The sequence below is a fragment of the Lampetra fluviatilis genome, chromosome 61 (assembly GCF_964198595.1).
Source record: "Lampetra fluviatilis chromosome 61, kcLamFluv1.1, whole genome shotgun sequence".
NCBI lineage: Eukaryota > Metazoa > Chordata > Hyperoartia > Petromyzontiformes > Petromyzontidae > Lampetra > Lampetra fluviatilis.
The window spans coordinates 932,313-952,397 of NC_136335.1; the positions used below are offsets into that span (position 1 = coordinate 932,313).

General features: G+C 53.5%; 1 protein-coding gene across 1 annotated transcript; it reads right to left on the reverse strand.

The window, feature by feature from the left end:
* Window positions 1-2,347: 2,347 nt before the first annotated feature.
* Window positions 2,348-12,626, reverse strand: PTGES2 (prostaglandin E synthase 2). The gene is made up of 7 exons (XM_078881316.1): window positions 12,296-12,626; window positions 10,182-10,394; window positions 7,932-7,987; window positions 6,631-6,792; window positions 5,862-6,062; window positions 4,281-4,398; window positions 2,348-3,603 (listed from the first exon to the last, which is right to left on the reverse strand). Exons 1-7 carry the CDS (start codon window positions 12,614-12,616, stop codon window positions 3,475-3,477), a joined length of 1,200 nt encoding a protein of 399 aa, XP_078737442.1. The 5' UTR covers window positions 12,617-12,626; the 3' UTR covers window positions 2,348-3,474.
* Between the last annotated feature and the right edge of the window lie 7,459 nt (window positions 12,627-20,085).

Consider the following 20,085-nt stretch of genomic DNA (forward strand, 5'->3'; position numbering starts at 1 on the left):
TTGGTCAATTCAAACTCAACGTTGGCTCGAGCTCGGCCGCTGATTGGTTGAATATTCCCGGCGGCCGTGTCCCGTTGCGATCAGCTGGAGTCGAGCCCCTCCCCCCGCGCCCGCCCAACTGACAACGTTGCCGTGGAGACGGTTGAAGAGGTGGGGGGGGGGACGCGCGTTGCCAGGAGCAACGACGCGCGTTGCCATAGTGACAGCCGCGCGGCCTCTTGGCGGGAATTTACAGCGGCATTTAACAAAACACTTTTACCCGCAGCTCCCCTCAGAAAATGAATTTATCCCATAACAAAAAAATAAAGCTCAACGCGTGTGTCGATACTCGTAACAATGTCATACTCTTTGGTTCTTTCGGTAAAGTCACGTAGTTAGAAATAAAATAAAACAAATCACGACGTTTCGATTGCAACACAAGCAATCTTCATCGGGTGTGACAACCACAGCAAGAAAGAATTGCTGAAGTGGTCTGTGGTTGTCACACCTGATGATGATTGCTTGTGTTGCAATCGACACGTCGTGATTTGTTTTATTTTATTTTCTACCTACGTGACTTTACCGAAAGAACCAAAGAGTATGGATTCCTGGGGTCAGGGCGAGTTATAAACAACAAACAACACACACACATTATGAGACCTCCTTTACCAGTGACAAATATAGTAATAGGTTTTTACCCTTTCAACTGGTACAAAAACTGACACCTTTATACAAGGGATCATGTTTGCAATAACCACAACACAAGCAGTCAAAATGCAAACAAAAATAAACAGCTCTGATAAGATTATCAGTTTATCAACTCTGCTTGTGTTGTGGTTATTGCAAACATGATCCCTTGTATAAAGGTGTCAGTTTTTGTACCAGTTGAAAGGGTAAAAACCTATTACAACACACACACACAACAAAAACAACAACAGTCCCAGACCACAGCAAGACAACACCACAGATCAGCAGCAATGTCACATTAACATTCAATTATCGATAAGCAGATAATGTGCCCTTCGTATATCCGCACTCTCCACATTAAACATAACACTTTTTATTCGATATTATTAAGTGGAGATAGATATGAACATCATCACGTGCGTGGCACCACAGTATCAAGTGCAGTTGGTGGTGGTCGCATTTGTAATGAGCTGTTTGTTGATGGCTGGACGCGTGTCAAAAAGGGCTTTACAGCTCATAGGATTCTGATTTGGGGTCAATGAAAGCCTCAACTTATATATTTACAGCCCTTTGCCAATCCGCGGTGGGACGGAGTCGACAAAAATGCACTAATTCATTGCGATTTTGACTTCATGTGGCCAATTATCGTAACGATGTTTTGCGTTTAATCCGTTCCGTGATCAATTGCCGTGTCAAGAGCGTTGTGTCAACTTGGAGTGCCCGGAAAACACTCGCACTGAACACTGCAGAAATCATAATAAAATCCCTCATTCGCTCATCCGCTCACGCATTTAAACACATTCGTGCGGAGGGAGCTGGTAGGAACGTTGGGTTGCTCGGTCAATGGCCAGGGTCAACGGCGGCGTGGTGTATTCCGCAAATATGGCCGACTGTGTGGGCGGGCACAAGCCGGCTTGAGTAGGTTACACGTTGAGTTTTATAAGGGCACCACGGGGTGACCAGCCCCTCCCCACCCCACCCAACCCCTCCCCACCCAGCCCCTCCCCACCCAGCCCCACCCTCCCCACCCAGCCCCTCCCCACCCCACCCAGCCCCTCCCCACCCAGCCCCACCCTCCCCACCCAGCCCCTCCCTACCCAGTTTCTCCCATCCCCACCCAGTTTCTCCCATCCCCACCCAGTTTCTCCCATCCCCACCCAGCCCCTCCCCACCCAGCCCCACCCTCCCCACCCTCCCCACCCAGCCCCTCCCTACCCAGTTTCTCCCATCCCCACCCAGTTTCTCCCATCCCCACCCAGCCCCTCCCTCCCCACCCAGCCCCACCCTCCCCACCCAGCCCCTCCCTACCCAGTTTCTCCCATCCCCACCCAGTTTCTCCCATCCCCACCCAGCCCCTCCCCACCCAGCCCCTCCACACCCAGTCCCTCCCCCCCCACCCAGCCCCTCCCTGCACGACGGACGGACACAATAATCCCCTGTGGGCTGGTGTAACCAGGAGGTTCCTACCAGTACCACTCGCTTGTCTTTAGTTTATTTTCCTTCCCCCCGCGCCTCCGATTAGCATGGTTGTCTACGTATGGTGGGGAAGAAGTTGAACATACGTACACCGACAAACTTACCCAACCTCTAACTCAACATTCACCCTCTTCCCTCCCAACGTTCTCCCATCGCACCTGGCGGATGGACCTTTCCCTCCCCTCCTCATCGTGGTCACAAACGAACACTCGTAATCGGTCGGTAAAGTCTCCGTATCACTTTATTTAGCGAACGAGTCTGCAGGCCGCGTCTACAAGCGACAACGACAGGGGCTGCCCCCCCAGGCACACCCGGTCACAACACGGCCGGCATGCGCGGAAAACCGTCACTACTGCCGCACGCGTGCCGGGCTTCACGCAACCTCCGTGGGCTGCCTTGAAGCATTAGCATTTGACTGGTGGAGTGCACGCCACCACCCGTTCAAAATGTTTAGGCAAGTCTAAAAATGTTGGTGCAAACGTGGGTGGCAGTTGAGCGATGGGCAGCCCTTCCTGCTGCCCACACGGGGTTGAGAGAAAGGCCCGATCGTGTCCGTCCGGTGCTTGCCGAGCCGCATTGGCTTCTGCTTGCTGAACGAATACAGCGGCGTCGTTATAAGGTCGCGCTAGTTACACACAAAGTGTTTGCTGCAAATGAACCACAATTCCTTGGCTGATCTCGTCACAGAGCTATAGAACATCGTCACGCGGCGACACTCCGGCCGCCCTCGCAGCGGCGGCTTTTATCCGAACCCTTTTCCCGTTCACCTGAGAATCTCGGAACGCACGAGTGGTTCGGCGTTAATTTTATTTAGAGAGGCGTAGCGCCGTCTTGGTTCTTTCGGTAAAGTCACGTAGAAGGGAAATAATAAAATTAAAACATAACAAAATACAATTCTCACGACGTTTCGGCCACAACGCAAGCAGCCGTCCTCAGGTGAAGAACAGGGCTGTCAGAAAGACAGCGTGTCATTCAGATGCAGTCACGAAAGCTTTAAATCGAAATTTAGGTGTAGCGCCGTCGCACTCACCGCCGCCGCACTCACCGCCGCAGAGAACCGTAGCGACACGACCGCCGCACTCTACAACAGCTGGCGCCAAAATGTGCCACATGCCTCTTCCCGGCGTGGCCTTGCGGGAGCCTCGGTACCCATCAAGTTATTTTATTTTAGCTTTTCTTCCGGTACCGTTTCGTTGACGTACGCGTACGTATGTCACCGGAATGGGAAAGGGTAAACGAGCTATCTCGCGCGTGCTCGGGATCGAGGCTGTGGAGGCGAGCGGCTCTTGGATTGCAGACGGCAGCGGCGTGGGGCGCCGCGCGTCACGTGCGTCACGCGCGTCCCCGCTGCTGTCCGATGGCCTGTTGCGTGCGCTCGTACCACGGCCCCAGCTTCGTGTTGGCCATGACGTCGTCAAACGCCTGCAGGCCCTCCATGACGCGCAGAACGCCGAACACGGCCTGGAGCCGGGGCATCGCACGGGGATGGACGGGGACGCACAGGGAAGTACAGGGATGGACGGGGACGCACGGGGACATACGGGGATACATGAGACACATGGAGATGCAGAGGCATAAATGGGGGAGATGCACAAGATAAGTCTAGTGTAGGTTTAGAATGGGTTTAGGAGATGTTTAGGATGTGTCAGGAAGGGTGTACGCTGCTGTTTAGGGTGGGTTTATGATTGCTTTAGGTTGGGGCTTCGGCTTGGTTTAGGATTAGGTTTAAGCCGAGGTTTAGGATTGAGTTCATGTTGGGTTTACGATGAAGCACAGGCTGGGTTCATGACGGTTTTGTTGAAGTTGGGCTTTAGACCGAGGCTCAGAGTAGGATGGGGCGTGAGGGTCAGGCTGGGTTTATGACGGTGTTGTTGAATTTCGATTTAAAGCTTTCGTGACTCCAAGGATTCATCTTCTTGGTTCTTTCGGTAAAGGCACGTAGAAGGGTAATAATAAAAATAAAACATAATAAAATAATATAATAAAAGCATCTAATTATTATTTTTATTATTTCCCTTCTACGTGACTTTACCGAAAGAACCAAGAAGGTATTGTTGAAGTTGGGCTTTAGACCGAGGCTCAGCATGGGATGAGGGTGCGAGGCGCAGGCTTGGGGAAGGGGGATGGGTGCCGCTGACCAGGTCGGCGAGGTTGGGGCTCTGTCCACCCATGAAGGGGCGCTCCTTCCCCAGGGCGCGCACCCACTCATTGGCGGCCTGGTACAAGTCCTGGCGCACGTCGTCCTGCATGTGGTGCCTGCAACGCACCGTGGGGTGAGAGCGGTGGGAGCGGTGGGAGCGGGGGGTGGAGGGGGTGGAGGGGGTAGGGGTGGCGCCGGCGGTTCCGGCGGAGCAGAGGTCACCATCGCGCCTCACAGCGTGAAGCCGCTGGGTTTGACACCCCGACCCGCGCGCTCTCTCCGCGTGGTGTTGATGTGTTCTTCGGCTTCAACCACTCCTCGGCCTTTTCCAACTCCCTCCTTCCGTGATTTAAGGGCTCCCTCCCTCTTGCGCGTGTGTTTAGTGTTGAGACTACGGGCAGTGTTGAGTCTATGGGCAGTGTTGAGTCTATGGGCAGTGTTGAGTCTATGGGCAGTGTTGAGTCTATGGGCAGTGTTGAGTCTATGGGCAGTGTTGAGTCTATGGGCAGTGTTGAGTCTATGGGCAGTGTTGAGTCTATGGGCAGTGTTGAGTCTATGGGCAGTGTTGAGTCTATGGGCAGTGTTGAGTCTATGGGCAGTGTTGAGTCTATGGGTAGTGTTGAGTCTATGGGCAGTGTTGAGTCTATGGGCAGTGTTGAGTCTATGGGCAGTGTTGAGTCTATGGGCAGTGTTGAGTCTATGGGTAGTGTTGAGTCTATGGGCAGTGTTGAGTCTATGGGCAGTGTTGAGTCTATGGGTAGTGTTGAGTCTATGGGCAGTGTTGAGTCTATGGGCAGTGTTGAGTCTATGGGCAGTGTTGAGTCTATGGGTAGTGTTGAGTCTATGGGTAGTGTTGAGTCTATGGGCAGTGTTGAGTCTATGGGCAGTGTTGAGTCTATGGGTAGTGTTGAGTCTATGGGTAGTGTTGAGTCTATGGGCAGTGTTGAGTCTATGGGTAGTGTTGAGTCTATGGGTAGTGTTGAGTCTATGGGTAGTGTTGAGTCTATGGGTAGTGCTGAGTCTATGGGTAGTGTTGAGTCTATGGGTAGTGTTGAATCTATGGGTAGTGTTGAGTCTATGGGTAGTGTTGAATCTATGGGTAGTGTTGAGTCTATGGGTAGTGTTGAGTCTATGGGTAGTGTTGAGTCTATGGGCAGTGTTAAGTCTATGGGTAGTGTTGAGTCTATGGGTAGTGTTGAGTCTATGGGTAGTGTTAGTCTATGGGTAGTGTTGAATCTATGGGTAGTGTTAGTCTATGGGCAGTGTTGAGTCTATGGGTAGTGTTGAGTCTATGGGTAGTGTTGAGTCTATGGGTAGTGTTGAGTCTATGGGCAGTGTTGAGTCTATGGGTAGTGTTAGTCTATGGGCAGTGTTGAGTCTATGGGTAGTGTTGAGTCTATGGGCAGTGTTGAGTCTATGGGCAGTGTTGAGTCTATGGGCAGTGTTGAGTCTATGGGCAGTGTTGAGTCTATGGGCAGTGTTGAGTCTATGGGCAGTATGTACGTCTGTGCATTGAGCAATCGCGCCAATCTGAGATGTTGGTCGTCTGCGTGCGGGGGGGGGGGGGGGGCCCACTCACTTGCGCTTGAGCCGCTTGCTGACGAGGAACATCGCGGCGGCGCCGAAGTACTTGGCGAAGGCGCCCTCCACGGAGCCAAACTTCCCCACGCGCACAATGTAGTCGAACGACGCCAGCGCCTCGCCCGGCGAGCGGTACACGTTGGGCGAGATGAGGTGGACGAGGTGGTCGTCCGCCCAGCGCCGCCACTTCGTCTCCTCCCTGCTCCTCGCGCACACGGTGGGGAAGTGGGGGGGGGTGGCAAAATAGACACAAAGGTCACCCGTGTAGCCTTCAAGCCAAGTGCGCTGTCGTTGTGGCGAGTGGCCGGAACGGCGCACACCTATGACGAGGGTTGGTGTGTCAGCACCAAGCCCGGCCGCCTTTGTCTCCCCGGTACTGATGTTTACATACAGGGCTGGGTACTAATTTTCAGGCTGGGTCGACCTAGGAGAGGCCCAGCACCGGGTCAGATATAATCGTCACTGGCGTTGGCCGTGGTTCGTTGGGCGAGTGGAGTGGGTGCGTTGCTCTTGACCTGCAGAGACGGTGGCTGAGCACTGCGTAAGATGGAAATTAAGCAATCAGTTCCTGGCATTGCCGAGGCGTCAACACGCGTGGAGGAATCAATGAGCGAAGTCCACGGGCAACGGTAACCACTGTGGTAGCAGCAGCAGCAGCGATAGTAGAAGAACGACAGGGGGGTGGCCGACCCGCTGGTTTGCGAAGCGCACTGTGTGTGTGTGAGCGAGCGAGTCGGCTAGCGAGTCGCTCGGCGGTGGAGTCTCACTGGCGGGCCTTCTCGCTGGCGTAAAACTGCGTGACATCCACCCCCTCAGGCAGCATCACCCAGTACTTGTTGCCGTGCTCCACCACCTCCTTGCCCCGCTCATCCTCGTGACGCACCTCCGGGTACAGTGTCAGCACCTCCTCCAGGCCCCGGCTGCTGCCCCTGCAACCAACGCCACAGATTACGGCTACAACAAAAGGCCTAAGGCTTAGGGCCTAGGGATTGGGGTTTAAGGCCTAGGACATAGGGGATGGGGCCTAGGGCTAGGGCTTAGGAGTGAAGAGGTTGGGGCCTACGACACAGAGACTAGGGCTGGGGCCTAAGGCCTAGGTCCTAGGATTTAGGGGCTAGAAGCAGCTAGGACTTAGGACCTTGGGCCTAAGGTCTGGAGGCTGGGGCCTAAGGCCTAGGGCCTAAAGGCTAGGGCCTTGGGCCTAAGGCTTATGACTGGGGCGAAGGGCTATTGTTAAGAGCTGGTGCTAGTGCTTGGGCTTAGCAGTTAGTGTCAAGGCTTCGTGGTTGGTATCATGGTTGGGGTTTAGTATTTTTGGTTGACGTTGCTTGTGTTAGTGTTAGGAGCTGATGCTAGTGTTGACGGTTAGTGGTAAGTCTTGGTTTTAGTGCTGTGAGTTAGTGTTGGGGTTTACCATTACAGCTTAGTGTAATGGTTCGTGGTGGTGGTGGTTTAGTATTGTTTGTGTTGTTGTGAGCATTACGGTTAGCTTTGGTGTGTTCGCGTTATTGTCAGTGTTCTGGGTTGGTGTTATGATTACTGGTAAAGGATGTCTCATAGTGTAAATGCTTACCCCGAGCTCTCAATACTCTGATAGTGCGCTGTTTTTGAGTTGTACACCTTTTGGCGTTATCTGGTCCAACACCAGTGGAGACTAGGCTCTAAGAAAAGCCGTCTCGGGTGTGGACCAATCAACTTCAAGGACAGTGCATATCATTATCATTATCAGAGTTGTTTCTTTTTGTTTGCATTTTGACTGCTTGTGGTTATTGCAAACATGATCCCTTGTATAAAGGTGTCAGTTTTTGTACCAGTTGAAAGGGTAAAAACCTACTACTATACTTGGTGTTATGAGTTGCTGTTTGTGTTAAGGATCAGTGGTACAGGAAAAAGTTAGCGATTGAGGTGGTTGCTCTTCAATGGCCATATGAATTATTTATCATCAATGTTAAAGACAGGGGTAATGGTTAGTGCTGGGGCTTGGATTATGGCTACGGTTAGTGTTAGAGGTTGGGGTTTAATGGTTGGGGCGAACGTTGTGTCGTGCGACTTGGGGTTGGTTGCTCACTTGGAGATCAGGAGGGTCTTGAGGATGCTGATGATGTACGAGGAGTCGTTGAGTTGCTGTGGGGAGAACCGCCGAACAATGTCATCACAGGCCCATCGCTCACTCACACAGCAGCCGCCTACTAACACAGCTGGTGCACGTACAACACAGCTGGTGCAGGAACCAAAACAGCTGGTGCACGTCCAACACAGCTGGTGCAGGAACCAACACAGCTGGTGCAGGAACCAACACAGCCGGTGCACGTCCAACACAGCTGGTGCAGGAACCAACACAGCTGGTGCAGGAACCAACACAGCTGGTGCACGTCCAACACAGCTGGTGCAGGAACCAACACAGCTGGTGCAGGAACCAACACAGCCGGTGCACGTCCAACACAGCTGGTGCAGGAACCAACACAGCTGGTGCAGGAACCAACACAGCCGGTGCACGTCCAACACAGCTGGTGCAGGAACCAACACAGCCGGTGCACATCCAACACAGCTGGTGCAGGAACCAACACAGCTGGTGCAGGAACCAACACAGCCGGTGCACGTCCAACACAGCTGGTGCAGGAACCAACACAGCTGGTGCAGGAACCAACACAGCTGGTGCACGTCCAACACAGCTGGTGCAGGAACCAACACAGCCGGTGCACATCCAACACAGCTGGTGCAGGAACCAACACAGCTGGTGCACGTCCAACACAGCTGGTGCAGGAACCAACACAGCTGGTGCACGTCCAACACAGCTGGTGCTGGAACCAACACAGCTGGTGCACGTCCAACACAGCTGGTGCAGGAACCAACACAGCTGGTGCAGGAACCAACACAACTGGTGCAGGATCCAACAGCCGGTGCACATCCCAACACAGCTGGTGCAGGAACCAACACAGCCAGTGCACGTCCAACACAGCTGGTGCAACACAGCTGGTGCACGTCCCAACACAGCTGGTGCAACACAGCTGGTGCACGTCCTAACACAGCCGGTGCACATCCCAACAAAGCTGGTCCAACACAGATGGTGCACGTCCCAACACAGTTTTCATTTTCAGTTTCATTTATTTAGTGTAGCCCTGTGAGCCATTCGGCTCTTGAATCGGGTGCAACCACAACAAACAAAAAACATCTTAAAGTGATTACGCGCAAATAGAAAAATCCAGGAAAAAACTGCAAAGTCTTCCAGAAAAAAATCACCGTACATCAACGCTGTGTGCAAAAATCTCAGTGGGATGCAAGTCAAACAACAACAACAACCACAAGACAACTTAGATTAAAGCAATCATTCTAACTCCGTACTACAACAAACAAACATGGCCAAACCAAAAAACTTTTCGAAATCACCAAAATAAAGCCAAAAGCAATGTAACAGCAGTGATCATAGGAACTGTGACCGAACTTTCACAATAAACAACATGTACCACCAAACCCTGCAGCCATAGCTGGCTGCATGAGTCACAGGAGCAACCTGGCCATCGCAAATGATAGCTCAACAAAGTGGCTTATCATCATCATCGTCGCGTGAACATGCATAGCAGCTAAATACCCTAAACGTACGATGTTGATTCCGAATGTGGAGGGAAAAACCAGAGGACCCGCATAAAATCCACACGACCACGGGGAGAGAGAGACACGCAAACTCAAAATATACAGCAGGTGTTAGGGTCGGGATCGAACCCATGACCTCCTGCATACCAGGCGAGGTAGGTAACATATCCTAGCCACCGTGATGATGATGATGAGAGAGAGAGACACGCAAACTCCAAATATACAGCAGCAGGCGTCAGGGTCGGTATCGAACCCATGACCTCCTGCATACCAGGCGAGGTAGTCAACATCTCCTAGCCACCGTGGTGATGACGAGAGAGAGAGACACGCAAACTCCAAATATACAGCAGCAGCTGTCAGGGTCGGGATCGAACCCATGACCTCCTGCACACCAGGCGAGGTAGTTAACATCTCCTAGCCATTGTGATGATGATGAGAGAGAGAGACACGCAAACTCCAAATATACAGCAGGTGTCAGGGTCGGGATCGAACCCATGACCTCCTGCACACCAGGCGAGGTAGTTAACATCTCCTAGCCACCGTAGTGCCCCGCCACTCGGGAGACAAAGGCGGCTGGGCGTAGTGCTGACCTACCACCCCCTTCGTGTGCCGTGGCGGCCTTGATGGTTGCTGCTACTCGCCAACAGCACTTGCCCCAACAGTCTGTTGAGGCTATACGTTAGGGGGTGGGGGGGGGATTGCCTTTGTCAGTGTGCACGAGACTCACCACAGGGTTGTCGGAGCCAGCGGCTTCGTTGGCGACGATGACGATGGGAACCTTGCGGTATGACGAGAAGGCGATCTCACGACGCATCACCGGGTTCACCTCCACCAGGCGGTAGGGCAGGCCGTGGTAGTCCAGGAAGGCGCGCACCTTGCTGCAGAACGGGCACGTCTGGTACTGGTACAGGGTCAGCCTCGGCGCAGCCTCGCTCTCCTCCTGTGAGACGAAAAAAAGACGAAGATCCCTCCCGTGACACGACTGTTGGGGCACCGATGAAGCAGAGGTCGCAAATGGGTTTTGATTCCTTACCCGTACCCGGCCGCACCAGGGTCGCAAACGGGTACCCGTACCCGTACCCAGCCGTACCCGTACCCTACCCGTACCCGGCCGGGTACGGGTAGGGTACGGGTATCGGGTACCTGATTGCGACCTCTGGGATGAAGCCACGTTGCAGGCGCGGGTGGGTTGATTCTAGGAACTTGAATTGTGAGAAGAGACAAGACGTTGGGAAATGAGTGACAAACAGTTGCTCACCAGTGACTCACGGTCTACCCGTACTCGGCCGCATCAGGGTCGCAAACGGCTACCCGTACCCGGCCGGGTACGGGTAGCCGGGTATCGGGTAGGGTACGGGTATCGGGTACCCGGTTGCGACCTCTGCGATGAAGGCCCGCATGACGCAGGGCGGGTGGCCAGCACCACACTCCAATACATCCGACATTCGCCACTAAGTGGCGGTGACGTCACCATGGCGCCTGTGCCAGGCCAGGTGCACTTTGAGGCCACGTGAAGTGTTGAAGGCTCGTTGAGAGGTCATGGAACAGACCCAGGTGCCGTGGGTTGGCCGAGACGACTGGCAGATGTATCCCCCCTACTGTGCCAACTTGCTGCACACGTACAAACACACACGTACACACATCTATATATACAAAGACCACCCGTATAGCCTTAACAGACTGTTGGGGCAAGTGTTTTTTAGCGAGTGGCACCTATGAAGGCCGGCATGACACATGGGGCCGGTGGCCAGAACCACGCCCCGGACGCCATTGTATCTCGCCGAGTGGCAATGTTGACACACCGCACCAGGTACTCGTTTTAGGCCGAGTCTACCTAGGGGAGGCCCCAGACCCTTTCAGATAATCGTCACCGGTGTTGGCAGCGAGCGGGAATCAATCTCGGGCCACCGGGCTCGTAGCGCAACCGCGCTAACCGCTGCACCACTGCTCCCCACACGGACCTCACACACACTGATCCAGAGTGCATGCTAAGGTCAGGGTTAGAGTATGAACCTTGCATAGGGTCCAAGATTAACGCCGAGTGAATGTTAAGGGTTTGACCCCGGGTTTAGGGTCAAGCTTAAGGGTCTCCTCCATATGCAGTTCCACCCCATCTTTACCAATTAGGGTTAGAGACCAGGTCCAACCAGTTCACAGACTACGCACGTCTGGCTAAGAGGGTTTGCCTTCCTGTGTTGGTCAACGGCTTAGGGCTGGACCCAACTTTATAGTCGTGGCATGGGTTTGACCCAGTAGTGGGGGTCAGGATCACAGACCCCGTGTGGGGGTCACATCACAGACCCCGTGTTGGGGTCAGGATTGCCGGTGTCGTGTTGGGGTCAGGGTCACAGACCCCGTGTTGGGGTCAGGATCACAGACCCCGTGTGGGGGTCACATCACAGATCCCGTGTTGGGGTCAGGATTGCCGGTGTCGTGTTGGGGTCAGGGTCACAGACCCCGTGTTGGGGTCAGGATCACAGACCCCGTGTGGGGGTCACATCACAGACCCCGTGTTGGGGTCAGCATCACAGACCCCGTGTTGGGGTCAGGATCACAGACCCGTGTTGGGGTCAGGATCACAGACCCCGTGTGGGGGTCACATCACAGACCCCGTGTTGGGGTCAGCATCACAGACCCCGTGTTGGGGTCAGCATCACAGACCCGTGTTGGGGTCAGGATCACACACCCCGTGTTGGGGTCAGGATCACAGACCCCGTGTTGGGGTCGGCCTCACAGACCCCGAACAGACAGCTGAGGCTTAAGGTCAGGATTAGAGGTTAGGATTAGAGGTCAGGGCTGGGTCACCCCCCCCCGCCCACTCTGCCCCCCCCCCTCCCGTACCGGCTCGGCCTTCGCGGCGCTCTGCAGCTTCCACGCGGCGCCCGCTCCGAGCAGCGTCAGCGCCGAGCCCGCGGCGCCCAGCAGCCATGCCGAGCCGCGGCTGCCCCCCCATCCTCCATGCCCGCGAGCACCATCGCCGCCGTTGCTCCATCCTCCACCGAGCGTCGCTCTCAGCGCCAGACCCCGGCAGGGCGGCGTGAGGAGCGGGGGCAGGAGGAGGAGACGAGGCGACGGCGCTCGGCCGAGGAGAGCCGTCGAGAAAGCGGCTCCCCGCGCCGCGAACGACGCTGCTGCTGCTGCTACTACTGCCGCGGACGCCATGGGTCAAACACGTGGGTTGGAGGAGGAGCAGGAAGTGGAAGCCGCGTGACGTCACGCGAGGGGGGCGTGGTTTTGTTTTTTTAAAGTCGTTGGGTCATCGGTGCCAGCTCAGAGGGCCTTTGGCTTTTTGTGGACGAGGTCAAAAATTCAAATCGAGATTGAGGCTAAAACGATTTAAAACAGTGGAGTTTAAATTTCGATTTAAGGCTTTCGTGACTGCAGGGATTCATCTTCTTGGTTGTTTCGGTAAAGTCACGAAGAATGGAAATAATAAAATAATAAAAATAAAGCATAATAAAATAATTCTCTCTGTTGCCTCCGAAACGTCGTGATTTTTATTTTATTTTTATTTTACTTTTATAATTTTTTATTTTTTACCTACGTGACTTTACCGAAAAAACCTAAGAATATGAATCCTTGCAGTCACGAAAGCTTCAAATCTAGAATTTGTTTAAAGTCGTTGGGTCATCGGTGCCAGCTCAGAGGGCCTTTGACTTTTTGTGGACAAGGTCAAAACTTCAAATCGAGATTGAGGCTAAAACGATTTAAAACAGTGGGGTTTAAATTTCGATTTAAGGCTTTCGTGACTGCAGGGATTCATCTTCTTGGTTCTTTCGGTAAAGTCACGTAGAAGGGAAATAATAAAATAATAAAAATAAAACATAATAAAATAATTCTCACGACGTTTTGGCCACAACGCAAGCAGCCGTCCTCAGGTGAAGACCAAGCCTGGTGGTGTTTCATTCAGACGCTGTCTCCCCGACAGACCTGGTCTTCACCTGAGGACGGCTGCTTGCGTTGTGGCCGAAACGTCGTGAGCATTATTTTATTATATTTTATTTTTATTATTTTATTAGTGATGGTTCTTAGCCTTTCACTTGCAGGCTTGCAACCCCGTTGGTTCTGGATGGTTATAAAAATATTTTCTAATGTTAATAAATACGTAGGTGTTTGATGAAAACAAAGTAAGTCGATTATTGAGTTTAACACGTCGGCTTTCGCGACCAATATCATCCATAATAGGGGTGTTTATACTGGTAGGAACCTCCTGGTTACACCAGCCCACAGGAGATTATTGTGTCCGTCCGTCCGTCGTGCAGGGAGGGGCTGGATGGGGAGGGAAGGGTGGGGCTGGGTGGGGAGGGGCTGGTCACCCCGTGGTGCCCATATAAAACTCAACGTGTAACCTACTCACGCCGGCTTGTGCCCGCCCTCACAGTCGGCCATATTTGCGGAATACACCACGCCGCCGTTGACCCTGGCCATTGACCGAGCAACCCAACGTTCCTACCAGCTCCCTCCGCAGGAATGTGTTTTATTTTTATTTTACCAGCTAAAGCCCCATTGAGCAATAACATTTTTTTCAGAAGCGACCTGGTCTATCGCAAATGATAGCTCAACGAAGTTGGCGGCTTATCATCGTGTGGAAATTTATAGCAGTTGCGAGATGTTGATTCTAATTGTGGTGGTGGTCAGGGGGGGACCGGAGGACCCGGAGAAAAATCCACGCGACCACGGGGGGAGAGAGACACGCAAACTCCAAATAATTTATTTATTTGGGTTATATCGCGTAAATACAAATGTGTCGTTAGGGGCCGTCCATAAATGACGTCACGCACCTAGGGGGGGGGGGGGGTCAGACATTTGTGACGATGTGTGACGAGGGGGGGGGGGGTGAGAAATGTGACGTCACATCAAAATGCGCAACTTTAAATACATATAGACAACACGTTCTACTTAATTAAATAGACTTTTTATTAAATGTTTTCTCCTACAACATCAGGGTGTAGCGCCACATTAAATACGCACTACAATAACAATAGTTTTATTTTTTTGGGGGGGGGCAGAGCTTTGTGACGTCATATTTCAGGGGTTCTGACTTTTTGTGACGCCGTGTGACGATGGGGGGTGGGGGGGTCAAAATCGTCCCAAATCGCGTGACGTCATTTATGGACGGCCCCTTAAACCCGCGATCACCCGACAGCCAATTAGTAGGCCTACGTGTTAAATCCGAATATACAGCAGCAGGCGTCAGGGTCGGGATATAACCCACGACCTCCTGCATACCAGGCGAGGTAGTTAACATCTCGTCATCGCGGCGTCCTGTACACAAAACGTGGCTTAATTAATCGAAGACACAGCAGTCTGCCTTGTCACGCGACAATCCACAAGCTTACGAGATCACTAACATTCCAACCCAACCCTATTCATTGCCCTTAGTTTCCATCCCAGCTCATTGGATTCCAGATTTAGGTTGGAATGCAATCGGCGCAGACCCAGCAAGTGGCAAGATGTTAACTACCTCGCCTGGTCTACAGGAGGTCGTGGGTTCGAACTCGACCCTGACGCCTGCTGCTGTATATTTGGAGTTTGCGTGTCTCTCTCTCATCATCATCACGGTGGCTAGATGTTAACTACCTCGCCTGGTCTACAGGAGGTCGTGGGTTCGATCTCGACCCTGACGCCTGCTGCTGTATATTTGGAGTTTGCGTGTCTCTCATCATCATCACGGTGGATAGGAGATGTTAACTACCTCGCCTGGTCTACAGGAGGTCGTGGGTTCGATCTCGACCCTGACGCCTGCTGCTGTATATTTGGAGTTTGCGTGTCTCTCTCATCATCACGGTGGCTAGGATATAAGAACTACCTCGCTTGGTCTACAGGTTATGGGTTCGATCCAGACCCCGACGCCTGCTGTATATTTGGAGTTTGCCGTGTGTCTCTCTCTGTGGTCGCGTGGAATTTTCTCCGTGTCCTCTTCTCTCCCCATTTAGAATCACGCGTTTCGAGTATTTGGCTGCAAAACATGTCCACGCCACTTCGTTGGGGTTACAATTCGTGAGTCAGGTCGCTTCCGAAGAGCTACATCACTCAGTAGGCCTTGCCCGGTAATATACAAAGTTTAGTTTATCTTATAGTCCGTTCCCTTTCTTTATAACTTCCGTATTGGAAAAGTGATATGAAGCAAAAGACTAAAGAGATTACTGAAAACAAATGCAACTGTGATCAATTAAATTAAGCCCCTTTAAAAAGAAATTGGACCCCAAATTTTGCCTTGTGAGTGAAGGCAGGAACCCCCCCTCCCTAAACGCCCCACACAGCGTAAACTTGGCCAATGGCATCCCCAAGACCTCCACCCCCCCCCAAATATATAACCTCCCGTCCAGTGGCACACTTTCGCGATCTCCACCGGCAATCGTTAAGACGGTGCCAGCTTCACTAGGGGAACTGTCGGATTTCAGGTGCAACCAATCACGCTCTCAACGTCGATCCTAACAGATTCAAAGATTGATTCTTTGCGTTCGCTTGCACCACCACGCCGTTCCTGTTGGGTCTCATTCTCACCGTGGCTTCAAGACAACGCTGGGCGTGCAACTTGCAGGGACGAGAAATTTGCGTAACAAATCGTGCACCACCATCATTAGATCTCCTTTGCCAGTACCAATGTAATAAACGACTGGACCACGATGTCTGGCTCAGTGTCCTTTATTCGGTTCGTGCTGTACACCCACACGGCTGTCTTTACTCTGTAGCTTCTCCACTGTGCTGACTCCAATGTCGGCCCGATCCACAACAGCAGCCCCGCTGCTGTTTCTCTCACACAGCCCCCCTTGGCTGTACTCGCTGCAACTCCCCTCTCTCCACAGCTCTGACAGCCTCGTGCTGTCTCCCTCTCTCCCTCCGCAGCTCTGACAGCCTCGTGCTGTCTCTCTCTCTCTCCGCAGCTCCTCCTGGCAGCCACACCGCTGCCTCTAACACGCAGCCCTTCTGGCTGTCTCCTCTGCAGCTGCACACCACTCCGCAGCTTCCTCTTGTCTTCGGGGTTGGCTCCCGATGGCCGTCGGTGCCCCCCCTCTTCTCACTCGCCCGCGTGGCCTCACTCTTTTCCGCTCACACCCCGACTGACTTCCCCTTCCGGTTTACCCGCTTAAGGACCCGAACCTTCCACCCACGTCACATGACTCCACCCCCCGTGACGTCACATCCGGAAGGTCGCTTACGCCCGCATTACACCACCCTCCCCCGTAGAAAAATCCCAGCCGACCTCGGATGACCAATAGCAAATCGTAATGCGGCGAACCGAGCTTCCCCCCCTAAAGGACACTAAGCATACAATGTAACAGCAAGAACAACAACAACAACGCAATTAACATCAACGAACGTACAAAAAGCATGCAATAAATACAACTGTAAGAAAAAAAAAAATAAGACCACAACAATCAACGAAACGTAAGCGATTTGGAACGTGTGCGGGTCGCCGGCCCGTCCCGGACGGTCGGCGGCCCACTCGCAGAACGGGAACGCGATGAAAGTCGAGGAATGACAGGGGGTAATCCCCCTGTCGCAGCTGGAAGTCCACCGACGTCCCGTGTCCCTAAAGAGTTAGTCTTGGGCTTGTCCTGTGACCGTGCCCGCAGCTGGGTCGGAAGGGCTGCAGGGCTCGAAGGTCCCGCAGACCTGGCAGGCGTCCTCCGAGCAGGGCCCCTCGTCCCCCGCAATGTCACGGCCGGCCTGTCTGTTTCGGAGGATCTTTAGCCGACTTGACCGGTGCCGAGGCCTCCTGCTGCGGCGGAGCCGGGAAGCGGGCCCAGCAGTCTCTGGCGTAGTGGCCCCTACGCCCGCAGCGGAAACATTCGGCCTCGTTGCGCCGAAGCGCAGGCCTCGCCTCCTGACGGCCCCGTTCTGGTAGCGCCGCGCGCGGTCTCGGGCCGCCGCGTCCCGTCCATGGAGCGGAGGCGGCCGTCAATTGTTGAGGGCCCCGGTCATCCGGAACATAGACAGCCTGCGCAGGGTTCCACCCCAGCGCATCCCCTTCTTTGACGGGCCCCCCCGTCCACGCCGTCACTTATTTCCAGCGACGGAGGTTGAATTGCGCATCGAGACACTTAGCAGCCGTCCGGGAAGTTAGCTTCTCATGCCCACACACAGGCATGGGGATCCCTAGATCCCGAGACAGCTCCAACATTTTCCCTAATATGAGAGGCTCGAGCAGGTCCTGTGGCGTCTCAGGATAAGCTGCCATGGCCAGCTCCAGCACCGCACCCCTGAACGCCACGGGCGACTCATCTGGTGCTCGTTGTCGTTGAGCGAATCGCCGATGCGCATCATCTGGTGGCTCATAAGCATCGGCCATTTCTTGAAAAACACCACATAAAGTTGCCTTCTTATCGGTCGTTATGGAACGGAAGAATCGGACAGATTCGTCGTCCAGGAGAGTCGGCAACACCTCCAAAGCCTCCGCATCGGTCCATCTTGCTGTGCGTACCGCCGCCAAGAAGCGGCAGGCGAACGCGCTCCAGTCCCCACCGACGGAAAATTCTTTAACCGTTGTAAGGTGGCGACTCCGACTCCTCTTCCCGCCGTCTTCCAATGGTGGTGGTTGTGATGGCAAATTCAAAATGGCGTCGGCCCGCGGCGTGGCCAAGATGGCGGTTTGGCGCCACGGAGCGCGCAAAATGGCGGCCTCTTGCCGCGTGGGCAATGGCGGCGGCAGGACAGGCAACGTGGCGGCCCGCGGAGCACCAATTGCATCATGCATCGTCCCTGGCGCGACGAGATGGCATAGATGCGCCAGGACGTCCTTAAGTGCCTCCAGTTGTACCGCCATCGCTTGCCATCGTTAATCCGCGTCTGATGATGTCGACGGACCCGCCACCGCACCAACATCCTCCACTCCCGTTCCCGTGGTCGCCTCAGCCGGGCTCTCCTCCACCACCCCAACAGGATCCGTGGTTGGAGGGAGTTCGTCGTCGTCGGACGAAGAAGCCGATGCAGGCGCCGGATTAATGTTCTTCCTCACTTGTTTCGACATGCCGTTGCACTTCCGACACCAGTGTAATAAACGACTGGACCACGATGTCTGGCTCAGTGTCCTTTATTCGGTTCGTGCTGTACACCCACACGGCTGTCTTTACTCTGTAGCTTCTCCACGGTGCCGACTCCAATGTCGGCCCGATCCACAACAGCAGCCCCGCTGCTGTTTCTCTCACACAGCCCCCCTTGGCTGTACTCGCTGCAACTCCCCTCTCTCCACAGCTCTGACAGCCTCGTGCTGACTCCCTCTCCCTCCGCAGCTCTGACAGCCTCGTGCTGTCTCTCTCTCTCTCCGCAGCTCCTCCTGGCAGCCACACCGCTGCCTCTAACACGCAGCCCTTCTGGCTGTCTCCTCTGCAGCTGCACACCACTCCGCAGCTTCCTCGTCTTCGGGGTTGGCTCCCTTCCGGTTTACCCGCTTAAGGACCCGAACCTTCCACCCACGTCACATGACTCCACCCCCCGTGACGTCACATCCGGAAGGTCGCTTACGCCCGCATTACACCAACATAATAATAGGGGGTTTTCCCCGTTTTTTCTGGCAATAAAACTGAAACCTTTTTTTACAAGGAATCGTGTGTGCATTGACCACAATACTTTGTGGTCAAAATACAAACAAAAACACACACTTTGATAATTAATATATGCAATTTCTCGGTTCGTTCGGTAAAGTCACGTAGAAAGGAAATAATAATAAAATAAAAATTCTCACGTTTCGACCACAACACAAGCAGCCGTCCTCAGTTTTATTGCTTGTGTTGTGGCCGAAACGTCGTATTTTTCTTTTATTGTGATAAGACAAAAACTGATGTCAGATTTGGAATCAGCAGCCCAAAATTACCTTAAAACCGTTGGAATACCTTATGCCAGAAAAAGTGTGTTGACCAGTGTTATCAGCAACGGTGCAACAGACCTCTGTCGGTGGCGGAATTGGTGTAAATTCCACGTTCCTTTGACGGGGCCCAGTCTATCCACGAGACCCCTGTCGACATCCAATAAAATGGTCCCTACGCATACACGATCACCCCCCAGCCCCTAAGGAATGACAAGGTCAACTCCTTTTTGAAATTGAGACGGGAGACCTTGCAATGATTATTAATAGAGTACATTCGATATTCGCGCCATTCTCCTCGCCCAAGGCTCCTAATCACAAGGACACGTTCCACTTTCACAGGCTGCAATAGCTTCACAGAAAAGGATGGTAACTTCCTCGCCACGTAAACAGGTCGTAAATCCAACCACGACCCTTACGCCTGCTGTACATTTGGAGTTTGCATGTTTAGTTTGATCGAGCAAGCGTCGGTGGTTTGACCCACAAACACCCCGGGTTCTGTCCAGTTGACCTGTCCGAAGCATTTCACGTGGCAGTCTCGAAGTGCACCTAGTCTGGCACAAGCGCTCTGGTGGTTGAGTGCATTGTAGTGACCTGCAGCTGAAAACGGTTTTGGATGATTCTGAAAATGAATGGCAGTGCGAGTGGTTGGCACTCTCTTGTTAGTGGTTGTGGTGGTTATGGGGGAGCTACGAAAGCGGGGACCCGAAGTTTGATTCCCACTCACGGCCAAGATCGGTGGCGAATATACACAGCGAGCACGTTACACTAACGCACCCGCAGTATTAACCAGGCCCGCCTTTTGGTGAACCGAACCGCGAAC